Below are 20,434 nucleotides of genomic sequence, written 5' to 3'. Positions count from 1 at the left end.
ACACAACAGTAAAACACAAAAAATACGATTAGTTTATTAACAACACATTGATTTCATTGACACAAACCAGAACAAGGTTACGGTGAACGCATTTAAATTAAACATTTGCTTTTATATCTAACATGTTAGGATAATTCTTTTATTCATAAATGTGGATAAAACAATAAAAATTGATTTAATAATGAAATGTTCTTGCTGAAATGCTGCCTAATAGCAGATGTTTTCATGCTAAATGTTAACTTCTTTATTGTAATAAAACTAAAATAGCTGAGAATATTTTTACCTCCATATTTCTGGTTATAAAAAAAGTGTCTCCAACTTGAACTCTTTTTTTCAGTTTCTTTCAGATTTCTCTTCTACGGAAGAGGATTAGGGCCACGGAGAAAGAAAAACAAAAAAGGGCATCAAAAATTCTGACTTTATTCTCAGAATTCTGAGTTTAATCTCGCTTTCAGAGTTTAAAGTTTTTGAGAAAAAAAGTCAGAATTCTGAGTTTAAAGTCAGAATTTTGAGAAAAAAAGTCAGAATTCTGAGATTAAAGTCAGAATTTTTTAAGCTCTTTGTTTTCTTTTTCCGTGGCCCTAATACGGAATGAGAAATTCATTCTTTAATATGATTTTTTAGATAATCTAAACAGAAGAAACAGAAATTTCAGGTTAAAATAGGAAAACTTAACTTTAAAACATTGCGGTGTACATCAGAATGTTTAGACTCAAATGGCAGTTTTTGTCAGAAATGTGTTTTTGACAAAAATGTGTTGTGAATTATAGTCCACTTTTATTTTTGAAGGTTTTATTGCTTTGTTTTATTGGAAAGATGTTCCCAAAAATATGAAGGTATTTCCAAATGAACTTAGACCAATGATCTGATAATTTATGCGTGATTAATTTCCTGTTGTTGTGCGTGACGAGTCAACAGAGGATAAAAAGAGGGAGGCTGGTTACAACCTGCTGCTCTTTCTCCTTCTGGACTTGATCTGTGAAAGCCAAGCCAAGCTGGCTGCGATATGTGCCGGACGCCGCCGCCGCCGCTTACCCCTCCAGCCTGGCAGACAGTGACACTCCCCGCTGGCGGGCTGGCAGCCGCTCGCTTGAACGCAGTCGCACCTCTTCTGGCAGCCCGGCCCGAATGCGCCCATCTGTGGAGCCAAAGCGAGCCAAGCGGACGAAAGCCGTCAGGAGGAATCTCTGCAGCTCGGACAAAATACTATGCTGCTTAAATCTGGACGGCCCTGTAATCTGGCTTGAGACCAAAAACTGAACTGCCAACACTTGGATGAGGTAAGAGACTGGACAATGACATCATCTGACCTCCTGCTTGAGCCACGATAATTCACGAATGTTCACATTTAAAGGTCTACAATCACAACCAAAGTTTTGATGACCTTTGACCACAAGGAGAGGCCGCCATCTAGAACTAAAAATAAAATCTCCTTTAGTAGCAACTATAAAATTCAAATTCCTCCTTAAGGATTTTGATCCATCGCCTCGAGGGGTCACTGGAAATCTACTTGGGGAAAAAATATTGGTTTTAAAGGTTGTAGATTTTGAACGCGTAGAGCGTGGCGAGCTTGCAAATATTGTGAAAAATTAATAAATTAAATATTGGCTCAAAGCAGAATGAAAACAAATATAACACACAACGTGACTATAAGAGGTGTGGTTAATAATAAAAAAAAACACAGTTGCCATAGAAATCCAAAAGTTTCATTTTTGCAAATTCTTCTAAAAGTTACAAAGACCTGATCGTCACCTCCCAGGAGACCAAAATAAATAGCATGGTGGCTATGGAGATAAAGAGTATATTTTTTTATATTAATTTGTCACGTGCAGCTTTGACCAGGGTGGCAGATGAGGGGGGAGAGTGAGGGGGGGATGGCAGCCGCTCAGCCAGTGTGAGGGTCAAAAAGGGGGCGGAGGGGGTCGGGGCGTGTAAGGCCTGCGGGTCGTACTTTATCAGCATGCTAGGAGTCTGAAAAATGAAAATGTTTGCTTTTGGACACGACAAACAAACGTAATATTTCAGAGTAATGATGCTTCATTTCATGAAGCTTAGTTTCCGCTTGTTGTTTGTCTTCTCATTACATTTTACATCTTTGTATTTGAAGACAGATTAACTTTTATCGCCTCTTAAGGTGAGAAAAGCTGCAAAAATAGTAAAAACTCCTGTCTGGTAGTGTTTGGTTTGTCTCTGAACCGGACGTCTCACCGGGCACAGCTGGTCGCAGTGCGCCCCCTGCCAGCCGGCCGTGCAGATGCAGGATCCGTCTGCAGGGTTGCATTTTGCGCCGTTGCTGCATTGGCAGGTGGCGTTGCATCCCGGCCCCCAGGTTCCCTCTGAACAGGGCACGGAGCAGTCCGGCCCCCGCCAGCCTGTCGAACACGTGCACCGTCACTGCTTTCAGACACCCCCAGAAAAATTCAACCTCTTTAGTCTGGATCCTTACCCTCTTTGCAAAAACACGTCCCGTCCATGGGCGAGCAGTCGATAAAGTTTTCACAGGAGCATTCCAGGGAGCAGTTCCTGCCGTAGGTCCCGCTCTTACAGATGTTTTCACAGTGAAGCCCCTGCAGGGAAACCACAAACTCCAGTTAATCAGGTGGTTTCAAAACCAAAGAAAAACTTCCCGGATGCAGGAGCCCACTCACCGTGAACCCGGGGGCGCAGTGGCACCGCCCTGTGGCGCCGTCACACTCCCCTCCGTTCACACAGAGACAGGGCTCCAGGCAGCCGTGGCCATAGAAACCGTGAGGGCAGGTCTCGTTACAGTGAAGCCCCGCCCAACCGGGCTGGCAGGTACACTCCCCCTTCATTGGGTGACAGCTGTAGACGCAGACGCAGACGCAGACAGACACCAGCGAAAATGGATTTCCAGGAAGATTAGTCTGTTTTTTTCTTTATAAATGGACAGAACTGAACAAAGTTTTACAAAGTTTGAATTCAGCAAGAAGACGATCGAAGGAAGATAAATTCAGATTATTCTGGGCTCCGTTTCAGATCAATAAATTACTTTTGAAGAGTAATAGATTACCTCAAGTGTAGGATGTAAATTTAATTAAAGTACTTTATTCATTACTTTAAAAAGAAAATTAATTCGATTCTTAGCATTTTTATCACTCGCATACAAATTCTCTTGATCCCCTTGTCCTGCATTCAACTTCTATTTTGATGACTTTTTGCAAAGGATGAACATGGATCAAGATGTAATTCATTACAGTTAAGACAGGTGTGGAATATAACTTAAAAATACTGTGGTGGAAGCCACTGGTGTCCTTTGCCACGTGCTTGGTGTGGCTCTGTGATCTTGGACCGGTTGCTCATTGACACTACGGCAGTAGAAAGCACTTCATCTTCAGGACGTAAGTTGCACTTATGTGTTTTTGCCTTGAAATAATGTGAATATCTCCAATTGCTGAATGCCTCTTCGAATTTGTCAATGTCTATGTTTTCACTTCCTTCTCTGACCTTACATTAGTCTATCTACATCAGTATCTCTATTTTTTAAAAATAATGTCATTAATAGAAAATGTCAGAGCCTTCTTTTTACACAAATTAATTTGTTTTATTAGTCACCTACAAAGGTTTTACTGCACCAGTGAGTAAAGAGGTAACAAAGGTTTCTATTGTCTAGTAACTGTAATTTAATAGTAATTGAATTACCAAAACTTGAATTGACATTCATTACGTTCCTCTGTTACTGCCAAAAGTAATGAACTCACAGTAATTGATTACTTTGTAATGTGTCACCACAACGATAACAGCTGAGAATTGATCTAATTTTTATAGGAAAACACCCAAAAGTTCTGTTCTCTTCCGTCTTGGGCAGGAACTGCATCTCACCTGAGGGTGTGTTTTTCCTCGCAGGAGCACCTGTGCTCGCAGTGCATGCCGTAGTTTTCGGGTTTGCACATCCTGCTCTTGCACTGCGGCCCGCTGAAGCCCGGCTCACACAGGCAGCCCCCGTGAATGTTGAAGCAGCGGGCGCCGTTGGCGCAGTCGCACACCCCTTTGCAGTCCTGACCGTAGGTTCCAGCAGCGCACTCCTCATCACACCTGGGAGGAAGAACGCCGCGAGAAGGTTAGGACCTGAACCACAGCTCTGCGCGATGCCAAAAGCTGGCCTCATTCAGCTCCAAGGGGACTTTGAAAAGCATTTACCAACTCATTTAAAGTGATCTCATTTCAGGAATCCAATCACTGTGAAAACTTCATACATTTATTTAATTAAGAATCATTATACATACATTTAAATATTTTAATAAATATGACTTCCACGGAATAAAACCCCAAAATTCAGCCTCCGAAATTTAGAACAATGTGAAAATATGTAATTTTAGAAACTCTTCATCGTTTTAAAAACTTTTTATAGCAGTTGACCTCCATTAACCTCCAACAAAGTATGTTTGGAGACATTTAACATGAAAATGAGAACAAAAAATGAAAAAGATTAAATAATAATAGTCGCTTTTCCCTCTGTAGAGACATTATTCATTTGGATTCATGTTCAGTAAAATAAAATGTGCGTATTTACTATTACTAATTTAATAATTTTGGGATGCATGTGATAGTCATTTTTCAAAAGGAAGAGCATTTTTTTCAAAATTGGGCATGATAAATATGAACACTTTCTGACTTTTTGGGGGGTTTCTGTGTTTGTTTTACCTTAAATATAGGGGGCGCTGTGGAGAAAAACCCCACTGACTGCACTACTTAGTGCTCTATTTGTAGCATGATCACCATTTTATAGAGCTGTCCAAATCTAAAACTCCAAAATCCAGTGCCCTAGAAACTTCCCAGAAGTCTCTGTGAAATGCTACTGTGTGTCAGCGAATATAGACCACAATGCATTGCGTTAGAACAAATTTTCGTAAAAAGGAAAATGTTTTAGTTCATTTTTAAATTTACCATGAACGTTTTTATCTTCAAAACGCAGTGGATTCATAAATAGTCTGTAAAGTTTCATTAGGTTTTTACTTAAGGAAATGCGGTTACATCCTGTGAGTTATGGTGTCTAAGCTGCTTTTAAAATCTAGGGCACTATATCGTCTTTTTTAGTAGTCATGGATTAGGAAGGGACTTTGAACAAAGCTTCAGTCTTTCTGTAACACTGAATTTCCACTGTGGTGCATCTCCATCGTGTGGCACGATCGTCTCAAGATCGTCAGTTGGTTTACATTGTCTCCGTTCCCCCCGGCTCCCATAGGAGTAATTAGTCCTGCCGTGTCATCATCAACATCCAAAACTTTAGCAGACCTCTCCGTCTTCACTGAGTCCTTGTAAAATGCATGTTTTGTGTCATAATTGATTTGTTTCATGATGTCTTTGTACTTTCAAAATTGAACAATCGTTTTCCGTGGCGTTAATGTGCGTCATCGCATGGTCACGTCACCCTAACTATTACAAAAATTGGTATACAGTTTTATTGTGAAAGTACAACAGAAGGATTTTTTTTTAAAGCCGCACCAGTTTCCTGTTTCTTTAGCTTTTTACTGCGAAATTCATGCGTTGATAGACTGGAAATAGAACTCCTGCATAAAGCTTGCGTTGTGTTGCATTGTGTTGCATTGCGATGCGGAGGGATGGACGGACATCAGACACAGGCATGACGAAGGCGATGTAAAAATTCCGATTGTTTAATGAACGTTCCATTTTTTGTGTGTCAACACAACGGAGACGGACTGCAGACGGACCAGTGGAGATCAGCCTCAGGTCGGTCAGACGGTTTCTGTGAAACTCAAAGCACATCTCCGTTTGTTTCTTGGAGAGCGACTTTGACTTTCTTAGTTATATTTTCTGCAGATGTCGGTGTTTTATGATAAAATACTTTATTTCATTTATTTATTTTTTTTGTTGTTGTTCCTTTTTTCTACCAAAGTGGAAAATGAAGATAAGAAAACAAAAACAAAAAAACCCAAATGGATTGTGGGTACAAACCTGTCTCCTGTGAAACCTTTGGCACACTTGCACTGTCCAGTTTCAGGGTCACATTTACCCCGGTTGTGGCAGAGGCACTCCTTGGCGCAGTCTTCCCCGAACCTCCCCTCTGGACACGGCTCCGTGCAGACCGGACCCTGCGGGGCAGACAACGTTGGTTTCTGCGTCAGATGCTGAGCCTTCGTGGATCTCATGGAGAGCAGAAACGTTGACTCAAAGACCAACCGTCCATCCAGGCGGGCAGGCACAGATTCCTTTGCCCTTGCAGATGCCGCCGTTCTGGCAGGGACATCGCGGCTGGCACTTCTTTCTGCACGACTTCTCACAGCTAGAAAACCAAACAGGGAACAGTTATAGAGTCAGTTTAGCCCATCTGGCCGTTTGGGACATTTCCCAAGGCTCTATCAAGTCGAAAAAGCAAATAAAAATGGAATTGATATGAAAAACAAATGGTTTAATGTTGCAAGTATTTGGGTTTTTCAGAGCAGCCACATGTCAGCATGAAATTAAACCCGGAAAGATTACAAATATGCAGAATCCATCACTTGGGATTATTTCATAACCGCTGCATTAAAAGGAGGTTTGAGCTTTTCCAGCAAGGCTTTCGGGGCTGAGTCATCCTTCAGGGTGTTAGAAACTGATGACTCTTGGAAAACGTGTCTCTTTCCCAACTTTACTTCATGTTTTTGTGGAAACAAAAATATACATGACCTGCCTCCTGAGGAAATCCAGGTAAGGTCATGTAGATCATGTGGCTCGCAGAGCTACAGAGGTAGAGTCCACAAAATTCCAAAAAAGGATTTTCAGAAACAAAAAAATGAGCCATCTTTAGATTTACCACTACAGTATAAACTCTTGCATTTTTTGAGGATATTTTCCCACTTTCACCTGAAAAAACATCCACAAATTCAGCCTGTGACAGCTCCAGAAATGTAGATGAAAGACACTGCAGGGAAAAAGATCTAAAAACGTTCCTGACTTTTATCAGGGAAACCTCATCAGTGGTAGCTTCACTGTGTTCTTGAACTGTCCTGGGTTTTTAAAAAAAAAGAAAAGAATCTGTTTGTAAAATGGAAAAAGAACAGCTGTGATGGAAAAACAGACATTTAGCATCCAGCCGTGAAAAGAGGATTTGCTGATGAAACTTTCATTGAGTTAAGCTGCTACAGTTTCCAATGTCGTGAGTGAGGTCATTTCCAAAATGTCTCAGCAGTTGTCAAAGATTTTGTTTCCCTTTAGTCCTATTCAACCATTCATATTATATTGAACACATGCATTTCTCAGACCCCTTAACTCTTCAGCGTGGTCAAAACTTTCCTTAACTAATTAACTAATTTGTGTGTTCCGCACAAAATGAAAGAAACCGGCTGTGAAAAAAAACTCATTAATAAACGAAGGGAAAATCAGGCAGAAATGCCTGATACGTTCATCACGATCACCCGGTCAAAGTGATTTAAAGTTTTATCTGACTGTTTTTTTAAATTGGCGTCAGCCAATCTCTGAACATACGACACTGCACACACGTGTTCCCACTAAAGAAAGCGCTAAGCTCCACTTGCAGATCTGGAGTTTTTTGTCCTCCTAACCTTCAGAAAGCTGAGCGTTTAGCATCAGACTCCTGACCATGGATTTAGCTGCTGATGTGACTAATTTTTTCTGGACCGGAGGTCAATCGCTGTAAAAGAACCTCGTACAGAACGCACATGGAACGTTTCGATTGTGAGCACGCCATGCGCTGCAGCGCCGACCTGACGACTATGAACACTCGTGTGCCATTCAACACGCTGTTAAAGGAAAAATGGCAGAGGAACTTTATCATGTTGTAATCTCACACATTCATCTAAATTTATCCATTTAATTCAAAATATTTGTATGATTCAATTTAAAATCTGCTTTTTATTCTGTGTCTAAGTCTGTGTATTTAAGTATGTGTGGAAATTTAAAATTATGATCTAATATAGGGTTTTATTTCATAAACAATTATATATAAATATCAAAAGAAGCTGGCGGGCCAAAAAGGTCTGGTATCTCCCGCTCCCTTAAACAATGTTGAGGTCAAAACTTACCAAAATCACCCAAAGAATCCTACTTAATATAGACTAGCTTTAAAAAAAAAATTTAAACATCTTATTGTGGATTTTATCAAAAAGTTTAAAAAAATATTAATAAAAAAACAAAATAAATTTCTGTCAATTCTTTGAAGTTTTGGGCTATACAGGGTTAATACAGAGTTCAGCCATAAGGGTTATATTCCCATACGACAAAAATGTTCTAAAAAAAATGGTTTTAATAGAATTTAATCCTAAAGTAATCTCAGAATTGACTTTGATTTGGTTCCTGTGAGTCTTTTTTAGAATGGCTGTTAATGCTCTGCCGTTGGTGGCATCTTTTCTCTTTTAGTCTTTTTATTTGATCTTTTGTAGCTTTATGATGTTGTATTTAATTTTTTGTTTTTAATCCATAAATACCTCATAGTGACGTCAGGTATTTATTCTATGAATAAGATTCATTCATTCAGAGAGACCTAGACTGTTTGGAGACAAAAGTATGAATGTTGTACGTCCTCAGGGCTTCATGAAATGTTTAGTAAATTCTTATTTCCGTGTGATTCCATCAGGATTTAACTTTAAGGTTTATCTTGTGAGACCACTTTCTAGAACATTTTTCTGTTTGCTCAGCAGTTTATTTATGTTCCTACCTTTCATAAAGATGCAGTGAAAGAAGTGTTTAATCTCCCAGAAGATGACTAGTAGAAATGACTTACTATGTGCCGGTGAAGCCGTCCCGGCAGGTACACTCCCCGGTCGCTGTATCGCAGGACGCACCGTTCCTGCAGCCGCACCTCTGCAGGCAGCCTTTACCGAAGGTTCCCGCGGGGCAGGGGTCCTCGCAGTGCTGCCCGATAAACCCCGGCGGACACTGACACGCCCCCTTCACGGGGTCGCACAGAGCGCCGTTCTTGCACTCACACTGCTGGAGGCAGCGGGGGCCCCATTGCTGGTCGCCACAGGCTGGAGGGAAACACACAAGGCAGCGTTTGGGTCATTAAAACAAACCCAGAATGACATCTCTGCAGCAGGAAGGTGTATTTAAATCCAAACAGACAACAATTTCCTTCAACATTCTGTTCTTTAATCAGTTCCTCTGCAGGTTTCTTCATGAGGACACGTCAGCTCATCTGAACCAAAGGTCCTCGGGAACAGAGCCCAACGTCTTGATCTATTTTACGTCTATTGGACTTCTCCCAATCATTCCATTTGCTCTCCTTTCCCTGAACTCCTCTGCAGCTCCAGCACAAACTGAGAAGAGACGGGACAGGAGCCAAGGAACCCGTTTGGATGGCTGACACCTTCTAGGAGTCCTGGGGTCCTGTAGGATCATTCCCTGAGTACTAAAAAACCTTCAGATGGAACAAACTGGCACCGGAATCAACAAACAACAACTTTTATGTATCTGATCTGCATTTGCTAGAAGGTTTTGTCTGAATTCCTTCATTATTTCGTTCACTTTACCGGCCGTTTGCCATTTTTATGGGGTGTCTGAATCTCCAATTCCAAAATCCATGTCATGACTTGTCAAAGCTAGACAGACCCAGACGCTGAAACCCAGAAGGAAGACAGGAGGTGAGTGAAGGTAAATAATAGATTTAATTTTTCCAGCGGATGAATTTGTCCTGTTGTGGCGGGGAATGGCAGGAACGGCAACTCCAGATGAGAGGGTGGATCTTGACGTGGCAGGAGGTTCGACTGTGGCCCGTGGCGTGGCTGGAGGTTCGGCTGAGGCCAGAGCTGAGGCCTGATGTATGGAGCGTTGAGAGGAGGTAGGTAACTCCGGGGATAACTCCGCTTGGGCTGAAGCTGAAGCTGGCGTCCACTCGTGGGATATGTAGGTCCATCAGGGGCAACAAACTAGCGTTGAATTCTGGTCCTGGCGCTCCTTAAGTAGGTCTGGCAGGTTGATGAGATGAGTGAACGCAGCTGGGACGAATCAGTGGCCAAGCAGAGAGGGGAGGGGGAAGATAGCTGACAGAGGCACCATGACAATCCAGAGCCCAAGAAATGTCCCAGAAGCCTCTGCGAAACCCAGTTTGCATTGACGCTCGCTAGATTGTTGGACTACAATGCAATGCACTGGAACAAAAAAAATGTATGTACATTAATTTTTTTAATCATCAGATTTTTCCTCTTCAGAACACAGTGGATCCATGCATACTCATGATAAAATGTTCACATTAATAGATTTTACTTCGACAAATACGTGATGTCCTCTTTGGCATTAAAAACAAAAGACACACTAGTGAATGTGTGTCTGAATAAAAATCCAGGGTGCGGGATAGTCCCGCACTACGTAGTCTTTTCTGGGTTAGGGCAGGGGACTGCAACCTGACGCCTCAGAGCCACATGGGCTCTTTTACCCCTCCACTGGGGCTCTCTGGATAAAACCAATAGATTACTTTCAAAAAGTAACTGTTTTTTAGCTCAGATTTAATTTTAGTTAGTCAGGTAAATGAATTTAGAACTGAGGTGCTTCTAAAAACATAAAATAAACTGTCAAGTTGTGCACCACCGTTGGCTTTCCACTAAATCCAAGGGCTTTGTATTTGAAATCCTGGATTGGAAAACGCTTAGATCACGTCTATTCAGGTTAACTGTGGTACAAAATGAGGATGAAGACGCACCAAGGTAAACTTAAAGACCCACTCCAATGAAAATCAGGTTTTTGGTGCTTTTAACATGTTCTTGATGCAGGGAGCTCCCTGCTCCGCTCCATTCTGATGCATCCGTTTGAATACAAATAGATCCATTTTTGTCTTTGTTTTCCTCGTCTGAGGTGACATGCTCTGCAGAAATTATTTCTTAGAAAACACTACAGTTTTTTTTTTACATTTTGGCTGAAACACAGCAACATCAAAATTAAAAGACCACTGGAAACACTTTCAAAGTAGATCAAAAGATGATTGGAATGGGGCGCTAAGGAATAACAAGAGAAAATAACATTTTTGCCTTGTCTAAGGATTTCATTGGACAATATTTTCTGCACAGGGTTCTTAATTTAAAAAAAAATTGACGTGACAATTTTTATATGAATTTTCTCTTTATATTTCTGTTTTTAATTATGGCAAAAACCTATTCTATATTTATATGTAGCATAAAAGTAACATAAAGACAAAGCACAAATCTGGGGTTTGGACGGAGAGAAATGGTCATCAATGGCTCTTTTAGTGATGAAGGTTGCAGACCCCTGGGTCAGGGAGTAGTGAGGAAATTCAGACATAGCCTATGTGTGTCAGGTTCACCCACTGCTCCTCTTCAGCTGATTCTGGTTGATGTAATCACCGTCATCAGACACACCTGGGAGATTCTATTACCATTCAGCCTGCATCCATTCAGCCCCTGTCAGATCATCTCAGCGTCTTGTCTGGTTGTTTTGAGGTCTACATGTTTAAACCCAAACCTGTTTGGGTTTGGCTCTAGATCACAGAGTGGATTATTGCCTCTTCAGATGTACGTTTTTGACCCCTGCTATGTTTGTTACATCTGGATGTTGATTCTGGACTCCTGCTCAGACCGGATGCTTGTCACCGTTCTCCTGCTCCACCTCTGTCCTGCACCGCCACGGCTCACTCCAAGTGATGAAGACTTTCCCAGCAGCTCTGAGTAAGATTCTCAAACTCTCTTAGTTTAGTACAGAGCTTGTCTTTGCATGATGTCCAGAACCTCACAAAGTGTGAACAAAAGTAAAAGGAACTTATATAAGATTCTATATAAGGTTTATAGTGTATGCTTGAAAAACTGTCTGTAGACGATGTAAAAAAACAAAACAAAAAAGCACATCTAGTAGAACCTTAGAGCCTGCACACTGCTGGGTCACTTTTGCGTTGTGACGCCTTTAGTCCAGATTTTCTTCCCTGAACCCAAAGTGCAAACTCAACATATGATGTCATGAAACCAACAAACCCAAAGCGGTCTGAACGAAAGGCAGCAGCTCTGGGAAGAACAAAAAACACACACATCTAAACGACCTCTTTAACTTAAAACAGTTTTTTTTTCCATCACACAAAGCTCAAAGAGGAGAGCTAACATTAAAGTTCACACAAGATTTGGGTTTCATTCGATGAAGAGACGTTGATCTGATCCGTCACGGGTGCAAACATCCGACTGAACTGTCTGGATCTGTGGCTGAGAAGAGATCTAGTGATGCTAATGGATGAGCGTCCGTCATCCCTCCATGAGTCCAGTGACTTCATGCTGCTGAAAGTCCTCTATTCTTCTGGGAGTTGCAGAAACAGCCGTGTACTGAGGCTTCACACGGTTCGTAACACCTTTACAGTCCACGTATTCCAGCCGCGGAAGTCACGAGGAGCTCTGTCTGATCAAATGGGTGAGAGCGTTTACAGCCGTGTCTCTGTCTGAAACAGGCGTAGTTTGTCCTCCAGAAGCGGCCATGGTGAGTAATGAGAACCTCAGCTGGAGCAGAGGTTGTGTTTACACAGGCTGGGGGGGGGGGCTTACTGCAGGGCTGTGACCACCGACGTCTCAGACGGCCTCACAGTCTGGAGCTTTACTCCTTCAACGCTCACATTGAGGCTTCAAATTCAGTGAGTCCACTCTAATGTCGCAGTCGAGCAGCGAGATGCATTCCCGCGCGGAGACAGAAAACGGCGAGCATGGTTGTCTTGTCATGACATCACAGCAAAGACATTTTTACATCCCCAGACGTTTAAGAACCTCTGGTGGGGGGAGGGGTCACATCCTCAGAACTTACTAATGTTGATGAAGTAAAAAGAAGTTGACCCGAGGTGTCCCTCAAGGCTACGTTTTAGTAGGACGACCCAAAGTCCTCATCCTCTCCTCGACTGACCCTCCGTACTGCTGCTGCTGCGGATTCCAGCTCTGAAAATCGGAATGTCCGTGTCCAAGCGGCATTCCAGTCAGGAATAAAACATCCAGCCCGTTCCATTCCACTCCTTCGCCTCTTTCTGGTTTTGTCATCATTTTCTCACGTCTGCGCCGTTCTCCATTAATCTGCTGGAAGCTGGACGTGTCGCTGGTGTCTGTGAATTTATTCCCTCGATGCTAATTTCAAACTTTTCAGTAGAAACTCACACGCATCGCTTTCAGCGCAGAGGCAGCCTGACCTCTGAGGTCATGTGAAAGGACAGCGGTCGGAGCGAAACATCGGACATGTCTTATTAAGAATATGGGAAAAACATTTAAAACTCCCTTCCACAGCACTGATGTTTTTATATCGGGATGCTGCTTCTGGGATCCATTTTAAAAGCTGCAGAAGCTTTTTAACCTTTCACAATAAGACACCAGAGGGGTTTTCTAATATCGTTCACTGAGTTTGTATCTTTACAAAAGGAGCTTTAAAGGGTAAACTGAAATTAGTGCATTCATGGTATGTTTTTTTTTCTTCATAAAACTGTGTTAAAATGAAACTCCATCTTATCAAGGAAAACAAGTAGGTCCCCCATTTAGCAAAAATTGTCATATGAGGTAAAATACTGTGATAAACGCTTCTTCACTGCAAAAATAAGCCTAGAGATCAGTAAAAGTCTTCATTTGAAACATTTTATTCAAACAAGAAAAAAAGTCTGGAAAAATAGTCTTATTAAGAATCCTTATAAAAAAAAAGTAAGACATTTGTTCTTTAACTATTATTTTGCTATTGAAAAACATATTTGATACATTTTTTTATTTTTTTCGCAAGACAGGCAAATTTTCTTGGAACAAGATTCACTTAAGATTCAGTTTTTGTTTTGTGCTCTTGCTGCTCCCTGAACTCAACACTAGAAAGCCTATATTTCCTAAAAACCAACAGAATTAAACTACATTTGCATTAAAGGGCCTATATGACGCTTTTCTTAAGCCTTCCAGAGTCAGCTTTATCCATATATGTCATAGTATATTATCTGTCAAGTTATTTTTGCCCCACTTGAAGGGGAAAGCATCAAATGGAGGAAATGCCAGCAGGACTCCACTCATGACTCAAGAACTCCATGAATGTGTCTCTTTTCTTTATTTGTATTTGATTTTGGACAGAGACCTTTTCCAGTGTAAATGAGTGGTTGAAGAAACCAAACAAGGTGAAAAACCTGTACAGAAATAATACTTATGAAAATATATTCTGTTTTACAATTAAATTACAAATAACTATACTTTACATTTCAAATAACAAAATATAATATTTCAAATTATCAAGTTTCACACAACAATGAACCGTGATCAATTAATCAAGCAGACAGAAAATACATTTCAAAACAATCCACGTCTAAAGCGCACCGATAACGCGATAGACAGCTGATCTCTAAAGGCACCCCTGAAACAGCTGATCAACCCCCGATCACTTCCGCATCTTACCGGCTGCCTCTCCACTTTTTTAGATGCCTTGGGGTGGATTTTCCTTTCATCTGACGGTTGGCCCGAACGTCTGCTTCCCTCAGCTCGCCTGTCAGATCAGTGATCACCTTTTTTGCGCGACACGTAAATCACCATGCGCTCACAGGCACGCTGACGCGGATTTAATTAATCTCACCTGTTGCGGTTGACCTATTTTTGGAATCTTATTTTTCTTTTCAAATATTATTCTTAAATTTTATAAGTCACTTTTGAAATATTAAATTTCCACCCTGATTTATCCTTTTTCCACCACTTTAATTTACATATACACACTTTTTCTTTTTCCCAGCATTAAGTGAGTTTTGACCTAACATTACCTTTGGCACACTAAAGAACGATTTTTTAAAGTGAAATATTATTTTCAAAGCTAATTTTCCAACCCGGATGTTAGATGACTCAATCTCTGAGGCTCCAGCGCCTTTCACTCCTTGTGGGTGCCGCCCATTTTATGACGTCAACCTTGAGCCGGCAAAAAGTCTGTGTTTTGCCCACAAGAACAAAAAACAAAGATGGATGTGCAGATTGTGCATAAGAAATGAAAGCGTTTAGCTGACCTACGTTATCTACAAAGAGAAAGTTTGTGTTTGTGTCATCTTGGAGGCGGTGCTTGCAGCGCTGATTCTTCCTGGAAGGGGCTGTTCCTCACTTTGTGATGTCACAATGTGAGGACTCATTCGTTTTTGTGGGTTGGGAGGGGCTGGTGGTCAGAGTGTAGGTTTTTGGAGGAATCCTCAAAAATGCTTGAACGGATCGAAATACTGCTTTGGGGTTGTTTTTGTGAGGAATTAACATTACAATTGACTTAAAAGCTCTTTTTTTTTTTTTTTTTGGGATGATGCCAAACGAATATGGTTTCCTTCATTTTTATGGCTGACGTTCAGCTTTTCAGCAGCTGCAGCCTTTTATTTATCAATTATTTTGAAAGTTATTTCTGATGCTTTAGTGTAGAGGTGCAATTCTTTCAATGCTCCACTTTACTTCATTTGGATGAAAATTGTCATTTTGGAGCTGAATGTTTTCCTGTTATCTTGGTTTGATTATTGGTCCACGTAGAATTAAAGATGTGCTACTTCTGTTATAATACTTTGCATGTCTGAATGCAGTGAGCTGCAAAAATGGAGATTATTTTGCTGTGTGTGGATATTTAGATGCTGACATTGTGTTATTTGTAAATAAAAAAATAAAAAGGGTGAGGGCACAAATCTCTCATCTGTTCCCCACATTCGAGAGCAAACGGCTCTGAATGTTGAGTAGGAAAACATCAGGCCCCCCTCTCCTCCATCCCACATGAAGAGCTCAACACACAGGCATCCAGGAAGTAACGGTCTGACTGCCAGAAAGACTCCATTACAGGGACTGAAGAAGGAGGAGAAGGAGGGCTGGAAGAGGACGAGTCAAGTGACGGTTGTGGTGTAAGATGAGACATGCTGGAGAAGGACGTTTTCCATTTACCCGGCTCTGTCCTCCCCCTGTCAGAGCATCACCAGATGTCCACTAAAGATGTTAAACTGCTGCTGTTTTTTTTCCAGAAACAGCAGCAGAGCAAGAAAAAAAACAAATGCGTGAAGCTCAGAGTCCAGCTGGAGCGTCTCACGCGTGGCTCATGAGCACACCGCCACGCTCCTGCGGCGATTCCATCTCTCCTCGGTTATAAACTGCCGCGCGGCGAGCAGGGGGTGTAAGGCAGAGGAAGAGGTGGGGGTCTTACCACTGGAGCAGTCCTCGCCTCGCCAGCCGCCCTCGCACTGGCAGCGGTCTGGAGCCACGCATCGGCCGTGGACGCACTCTTTGGTGCAGTGAGCTGTAGATGGAAAGAACATTCAGGGGTTAAAGATGAAGAACACCTGGAAGGAGATGAAAACTCACCTTTAAAACATGGTTTTCATTTGGACAAGATCTTCTCAGAGTAAAACACCTGAAACCAGCTGAACATGATTCAGATCATAGAAGAGTGGAAAAGCCCAAATGGATAAATCCATGAGCGCAGTAGAAACTTTTCCACTTTTTAGGACTTTATTACGGAGCCCGTGTCCTGACATTAAAAAACTAAAATAGATCTCGTTCTCATTTTAATGAGATATCTTGTTGGCACGAAATAATATTCCGTTCCCACAAAATAATTTATTTGTGCGAACGAAACAATTAATTTGTGCGAACGGAATAATTATTCACGTCATAAGTCATTCATAAACACGGATGTGCTCTCCGTCCCGCCGCAAAAGCAGCTTTCAGCGATAACTTTTTCTGTGTCTCTGTGACCCACATTCGTTCAAGAAAGGATAAAGAAAAACAAGAATGATCAAATATCATAATATTTATGATACCTAGGCTTGCTGCTTTGCCATACGATTCATCGGACATAGCTCGTAGCTCCGCCGCGGAGCTCTTTTGCATATGCCGGCATTCGGGCAGCTAGCTGGGCGGTAGACAGACAGACAGCCAGCTGATATTGTAGTTTAGGGTCGTATAGGAATAATAATATTCAGGACTTGTCTTTTATTAACATACTCTTCAGCTGTCGCTTTACATTCGAAGGCTAATAGGCTACATGCAACTAGCCGATCATTTATCCTGTTTTTTTTCTTGTGGGAACGGAATATTATTTCGTGCGAACAAGATATTAATTTGTGGGAACGAGATATATTTTTGTTTTTTAATGTCAGGACACGGGCTCCATACTATATAGATTTGTGTCCTTTTAAAACTTTTCTTTACATTTTTTATCCTTAAGGATTACTATGCTTTGATGCCATCCACATTTGTGGGTCAAATGTCTGTCTTTCAGTTAACTAAAAGTAGCTGTACTGACTTCTTTAGAGGAAAGCTGCTGCTTGATCCTAAACATCTGCTCAAAAATATAAAAATAAGATTGTTCAGTTTTAGGCGATCCATAAAAACAAGAAAATCCTACTAAGTGCGAAAGATTTCCATCAACTGTAAAGCCCCCAAATGATTCCTCAAATCACAGGTTACCGTATGTCTAAACACTGGCATAATGATAAAAAAGTTACTTTTTTTTCTGAAAAAGGGACAATTTTTAATGTAAATAAGATAACATTGTGAGCATTCTACTTTTATGCTGGACAGAAATATGCAGATTTGAAAAGATTTTATTGCACTACTTAATGGACTAGTACTAATCATTTTTTTTTAAATTGTGATTAGTTTTTTTTTTTTTTTTTGCAGTTTATAGTTAAATTCTCCTTTTTTTTTTTTTTTTTTTTTTTAATCAAATATTTTGCTGTAGCTTCTAAAATCTCCCTTGTGGTCCTGTGCTGTTTTCTTTGGATCATTTTTGCAGTGACTTTAGACCTTTAGTCTTTGATGCACTTTACTTTGCAAGTAAAAAAATCTTTTGGAACGTTTTTTAAATTTAGGATAAAAATAAGCTGCTCGTCAATAGAAATCCTGCTTTGTTTTCTTAAAAACGAAAAATGTACTTTCAAATAATACAAATGTTATTTAGGAACATTTTACATTAACTTTGGGCTTTTCTGGGATTCCATATATGAGGAAGTTGATTAAAAACACAGATATACGGTAAATATGTGTGGAGGAGTTTGATGGTTGTTGTCCATCTGTTTGAGTGTGTGCATGTGTGCATTTGTGCACAAAGTCTGCTCTTTGGTAACTACTGAAAAATGTTAGTGAGAATCATTTTTATGTTGTTTCTGTTTCTATCTTTAATTCCTTCTGGGATTTTTTTCCCCCATTTTGCATCCATACTTAAACTTAAAGCAAAAAAAATAATAATTAAAAAAAAAATAAAAAAAATAAACTTTAAAAACTAGAACAACTTAGTTTTACAAAATGTGGACTTTATTTAAAAAAAAATTAATTTTGACTTTTACGTTTTTTTTCTGAAGAAAGTATCTGTTTGGCAGCTTTTAAAAGTTTCACATGTGGACGGATCTTCTCAGGAATCTGACTCCATCAGACGATTCAAAGACTTAATGCTAACGTATATTTACTGCACGATTCGGCAGCGCTGATGCCCCGTTCTATTGAAAGAGCTTCATTAAAATGTTTATAAATCTGATTCTTCTGTCGTGGTTCAATGTTGGATGTCAGCAGCTGCTGAGCTGACGGGGTGAAGATGCCGTTCATCCATGGAGCTGCCTGCTGGAACGTCCTTCAGAGGCTCACACCATGACTGCTCTCAATTAGCTGAACTGAAACCCATATTTATGACAGAGACTAACAATCTGACAGAGAACAAGTGTTTTCCATTGAGACAATAAAGCGATTCTTTTCTGTTCTTCTCTCTGCAGCTTCTGGAGGATCCAGAGTGTCATCCCACAGCAGATGTAAGCTTCACGACATGTAATTGCACGTGTTTAGGAATGAGGAACCACAGTGGAGCCCATTCTAAAGCAGCTTTAGAATTCTGATGACATCTCAATTACAGCTATTTTCTGACTCAGCTTTTCAGAGCACTTCCACGACAAGAGGAAACGCTGGAAGCAGCGTGCCACGAGGCCGCCGCCGCCGCTCCACTGCGAGCAACCATAAATGCACGTTGAAGCCGCGGAACGGCAAACATTTATCTTCAGAATTCCAGAATTTCCAGCACAAACTCGGAGAGCTTGTTATTACCATCATCCGTGGCTGAAACCACACAGGAATCTTTTTTAACCCATGCTAAGATGTGTGTGCGGTTAAACATTTGGCTATTTCTATACGTTCCTGTCCGCAGAAGCAGCAGGGTGGAGATCTGAAGATTCTCCTCTGAACTCCGTTCTCTGTTTTAACTGTGTTAAAGAGGATTTTCTAGACACATGATGCAATGAAAGTGACGTGTTCACACACTTTAGTCGCGTTGTCTATTTGAAAACAACACCTAAACTAAACGTTTGGAACAAAAATATCTGGACTGCATCCCTCACATCATCATCATTGTCGTCATTATCAGCAGCACTGGCAGGTTATTATTAATTATTATTATTGACCCAACTAGGGGGAGCTCTGGACCTGTCATTGTGCCATTAGCAGAAATATTGTAATCCCAAACCGAAACAGTTTAGTTGTAATCCCTGACTCGTAGCACTGATCCTCTCTCCGTGAAATATTTATGTAGTTGCACATGTGATGAAACCTGATTTAACCTCAGGCAGTACAGAACATTTTTCCTGTTAGCATCTCTACAACAATGTTTAGCGACACGAGGAAGTGCATTCACTCACTACTTGGGGCACTTTGCTGGGCAAATGTCATGGTGTCTGAATCGACCATTCCTAAGCCCAGTGCCCTGGAAATTTCCCATAAGTCTCTGTGAAAAACTAGTGCTCAACGATACTCACTACAGGAGATTAATGAATATAGACCACAATGCATTGCTTTAGAACAGTTCGCCATTAAAAAAAAATGAATGTAAATGTATTTTGTATAAATCCTCCAAGTTTTCATCATCAGAACACAGTCTTAAGTCTTCATAAATGGTTATGTTTATTAGAATTTTACTTCAACAAATGTGTCCGGCGTACAGTGTTCCTCAGTGTTCCACAGGATTAAATAAAACTGGTAAAATCTGTGAAGTAGGATTCTAGATGTTTTAACCTGTAAAACTCATTACTACACACTTTATAAACTTTTCTCAGAACCTTTCTACACTTTTTTCTCTTGTTTTCTCTTAAAGTCCAAACCTTCAAAGAAATATAATTCCAGGATTAAAGAATGAAAACAAATATCTGATCGCGATCAAAGATTTATGTAACTCTGGAATGCTATTCTGTACAGGAGACATGACGCAGAGGAGACTGATGTACAACATTAACAGCCAATCAGGACACAGAACAAAATGTGCCTTTTAAAAAGAAAAAACATGCAATATCTGCAATACAGCAAGAAAAAGAAAAAAAAGGGGGTGAGCATGTGTCCGAATTGCATTAAAAATGCAGGTCACGGGCTAGTCCCGCCCGCCTCTGTGGATAGAAACGGATAGAAAAAGCCATCTTCTTTAAAGACCCACTTCAAGGAAAATAGTGTTTTTGTAGTATTATTATTTTAATGGAGGCCAAATATACAAAAAGTAAGATAAAACATGCATTTCTGAGTATTCTTGTTTTCCAATTGCTGTGAATCTAGAGCAGACGGAAAAA

The 20,434-nt window shown here is 40.7% G+C and overlaps 1 protein-coding gene and 1 long non-coding RNA gene across 3 annotated transcripts in view; one reads left to right on the top strand and one right to left on the bottom strand.

Annotated features, from left to right (window-relative positions):
• The window catches only part of pear1 (platelet endothelial aggregation receptor 1), a 65,582-nt gene that overhangs the window by 6,819 nt on the left and 38,329 nt on the right, over positions 1-20,434 (bottom strand). The window contains exons 5-13 of the mRNA XM_011485781.4: positions 16,045-16,137; positions 8,699-8,945; positions 6,160-6,262; positions 5,935-6,071; positions 3,841-4,053; positions 2,649-2,823; positions 2,447-2,567; positions 2,209-2,372; positions 1,036-1,138 (exon numbers count right to left, since the gene is read on the bottom strand). Coding sequence (XP_011484083.1) covers positions 1,036-1,138; positions 2,209-2,372; positions 2,447-2,567; positions 2,649-2,823; positions 3,841-4,053; positions 5,935-6,071; positions 6,160-6,262; positions 8,699-8,945; positions 16,045-16,137 — 1,356 coding nt within the window. The remainder of the gene's footprint in view (positions 1-1,035; positions 1,139-2,208; positions 2,373-2,446; positions 2,568-2,648; positions 2,824-3,840; positions 4,054-5,934; positions 6,072-6,159; positions 6,263-8,698; positions 8,946-16,044; positions 16,138-20,434) is intronic.
• The window catches only part of LOC111948902 (uncharacterized), a 36,932-nt gene continuing 27,795 nt past the window's right edge, over positions 11,298-20,434 (top strand). Inside the window, exons 1-3 of one of the 2 annotated variants that reach the window (XR_013648012.1) lie at positions 11,298-11,591; positions 18,608-18,643; positions 18,761-19,932. This is a non-coding gene — a long non-coding RNA (uncharacterized LOC111948902). Of the gene's footprint in view, positions 11,592-18,607; positions 18,644-18,760; positions 19,933-20,434 lie in introns of those variants that run through there. The other variant, XR_013648013.1, reaches the window with a different exon arrangement.

This window comes from Oryzias latipes, chromosome 16, assembly GCF_053564925.1.
Source record: "Oryzias latipes strain Hd-rR chromosome 16, Olatipes_Hd-rR_3.1".
Lineage (NCBI taxonomy): Eukaryota > Metazoa > Chordata > Actinopteri > Beloniformes > Adrianichthyidae > Oryzias > Oryzias latipes.
The sequence above is the reverse complement of the archived record's forward strand: the minus strand, read 5'-3'. Positions and strand labels throughout refer to the sequence as shown.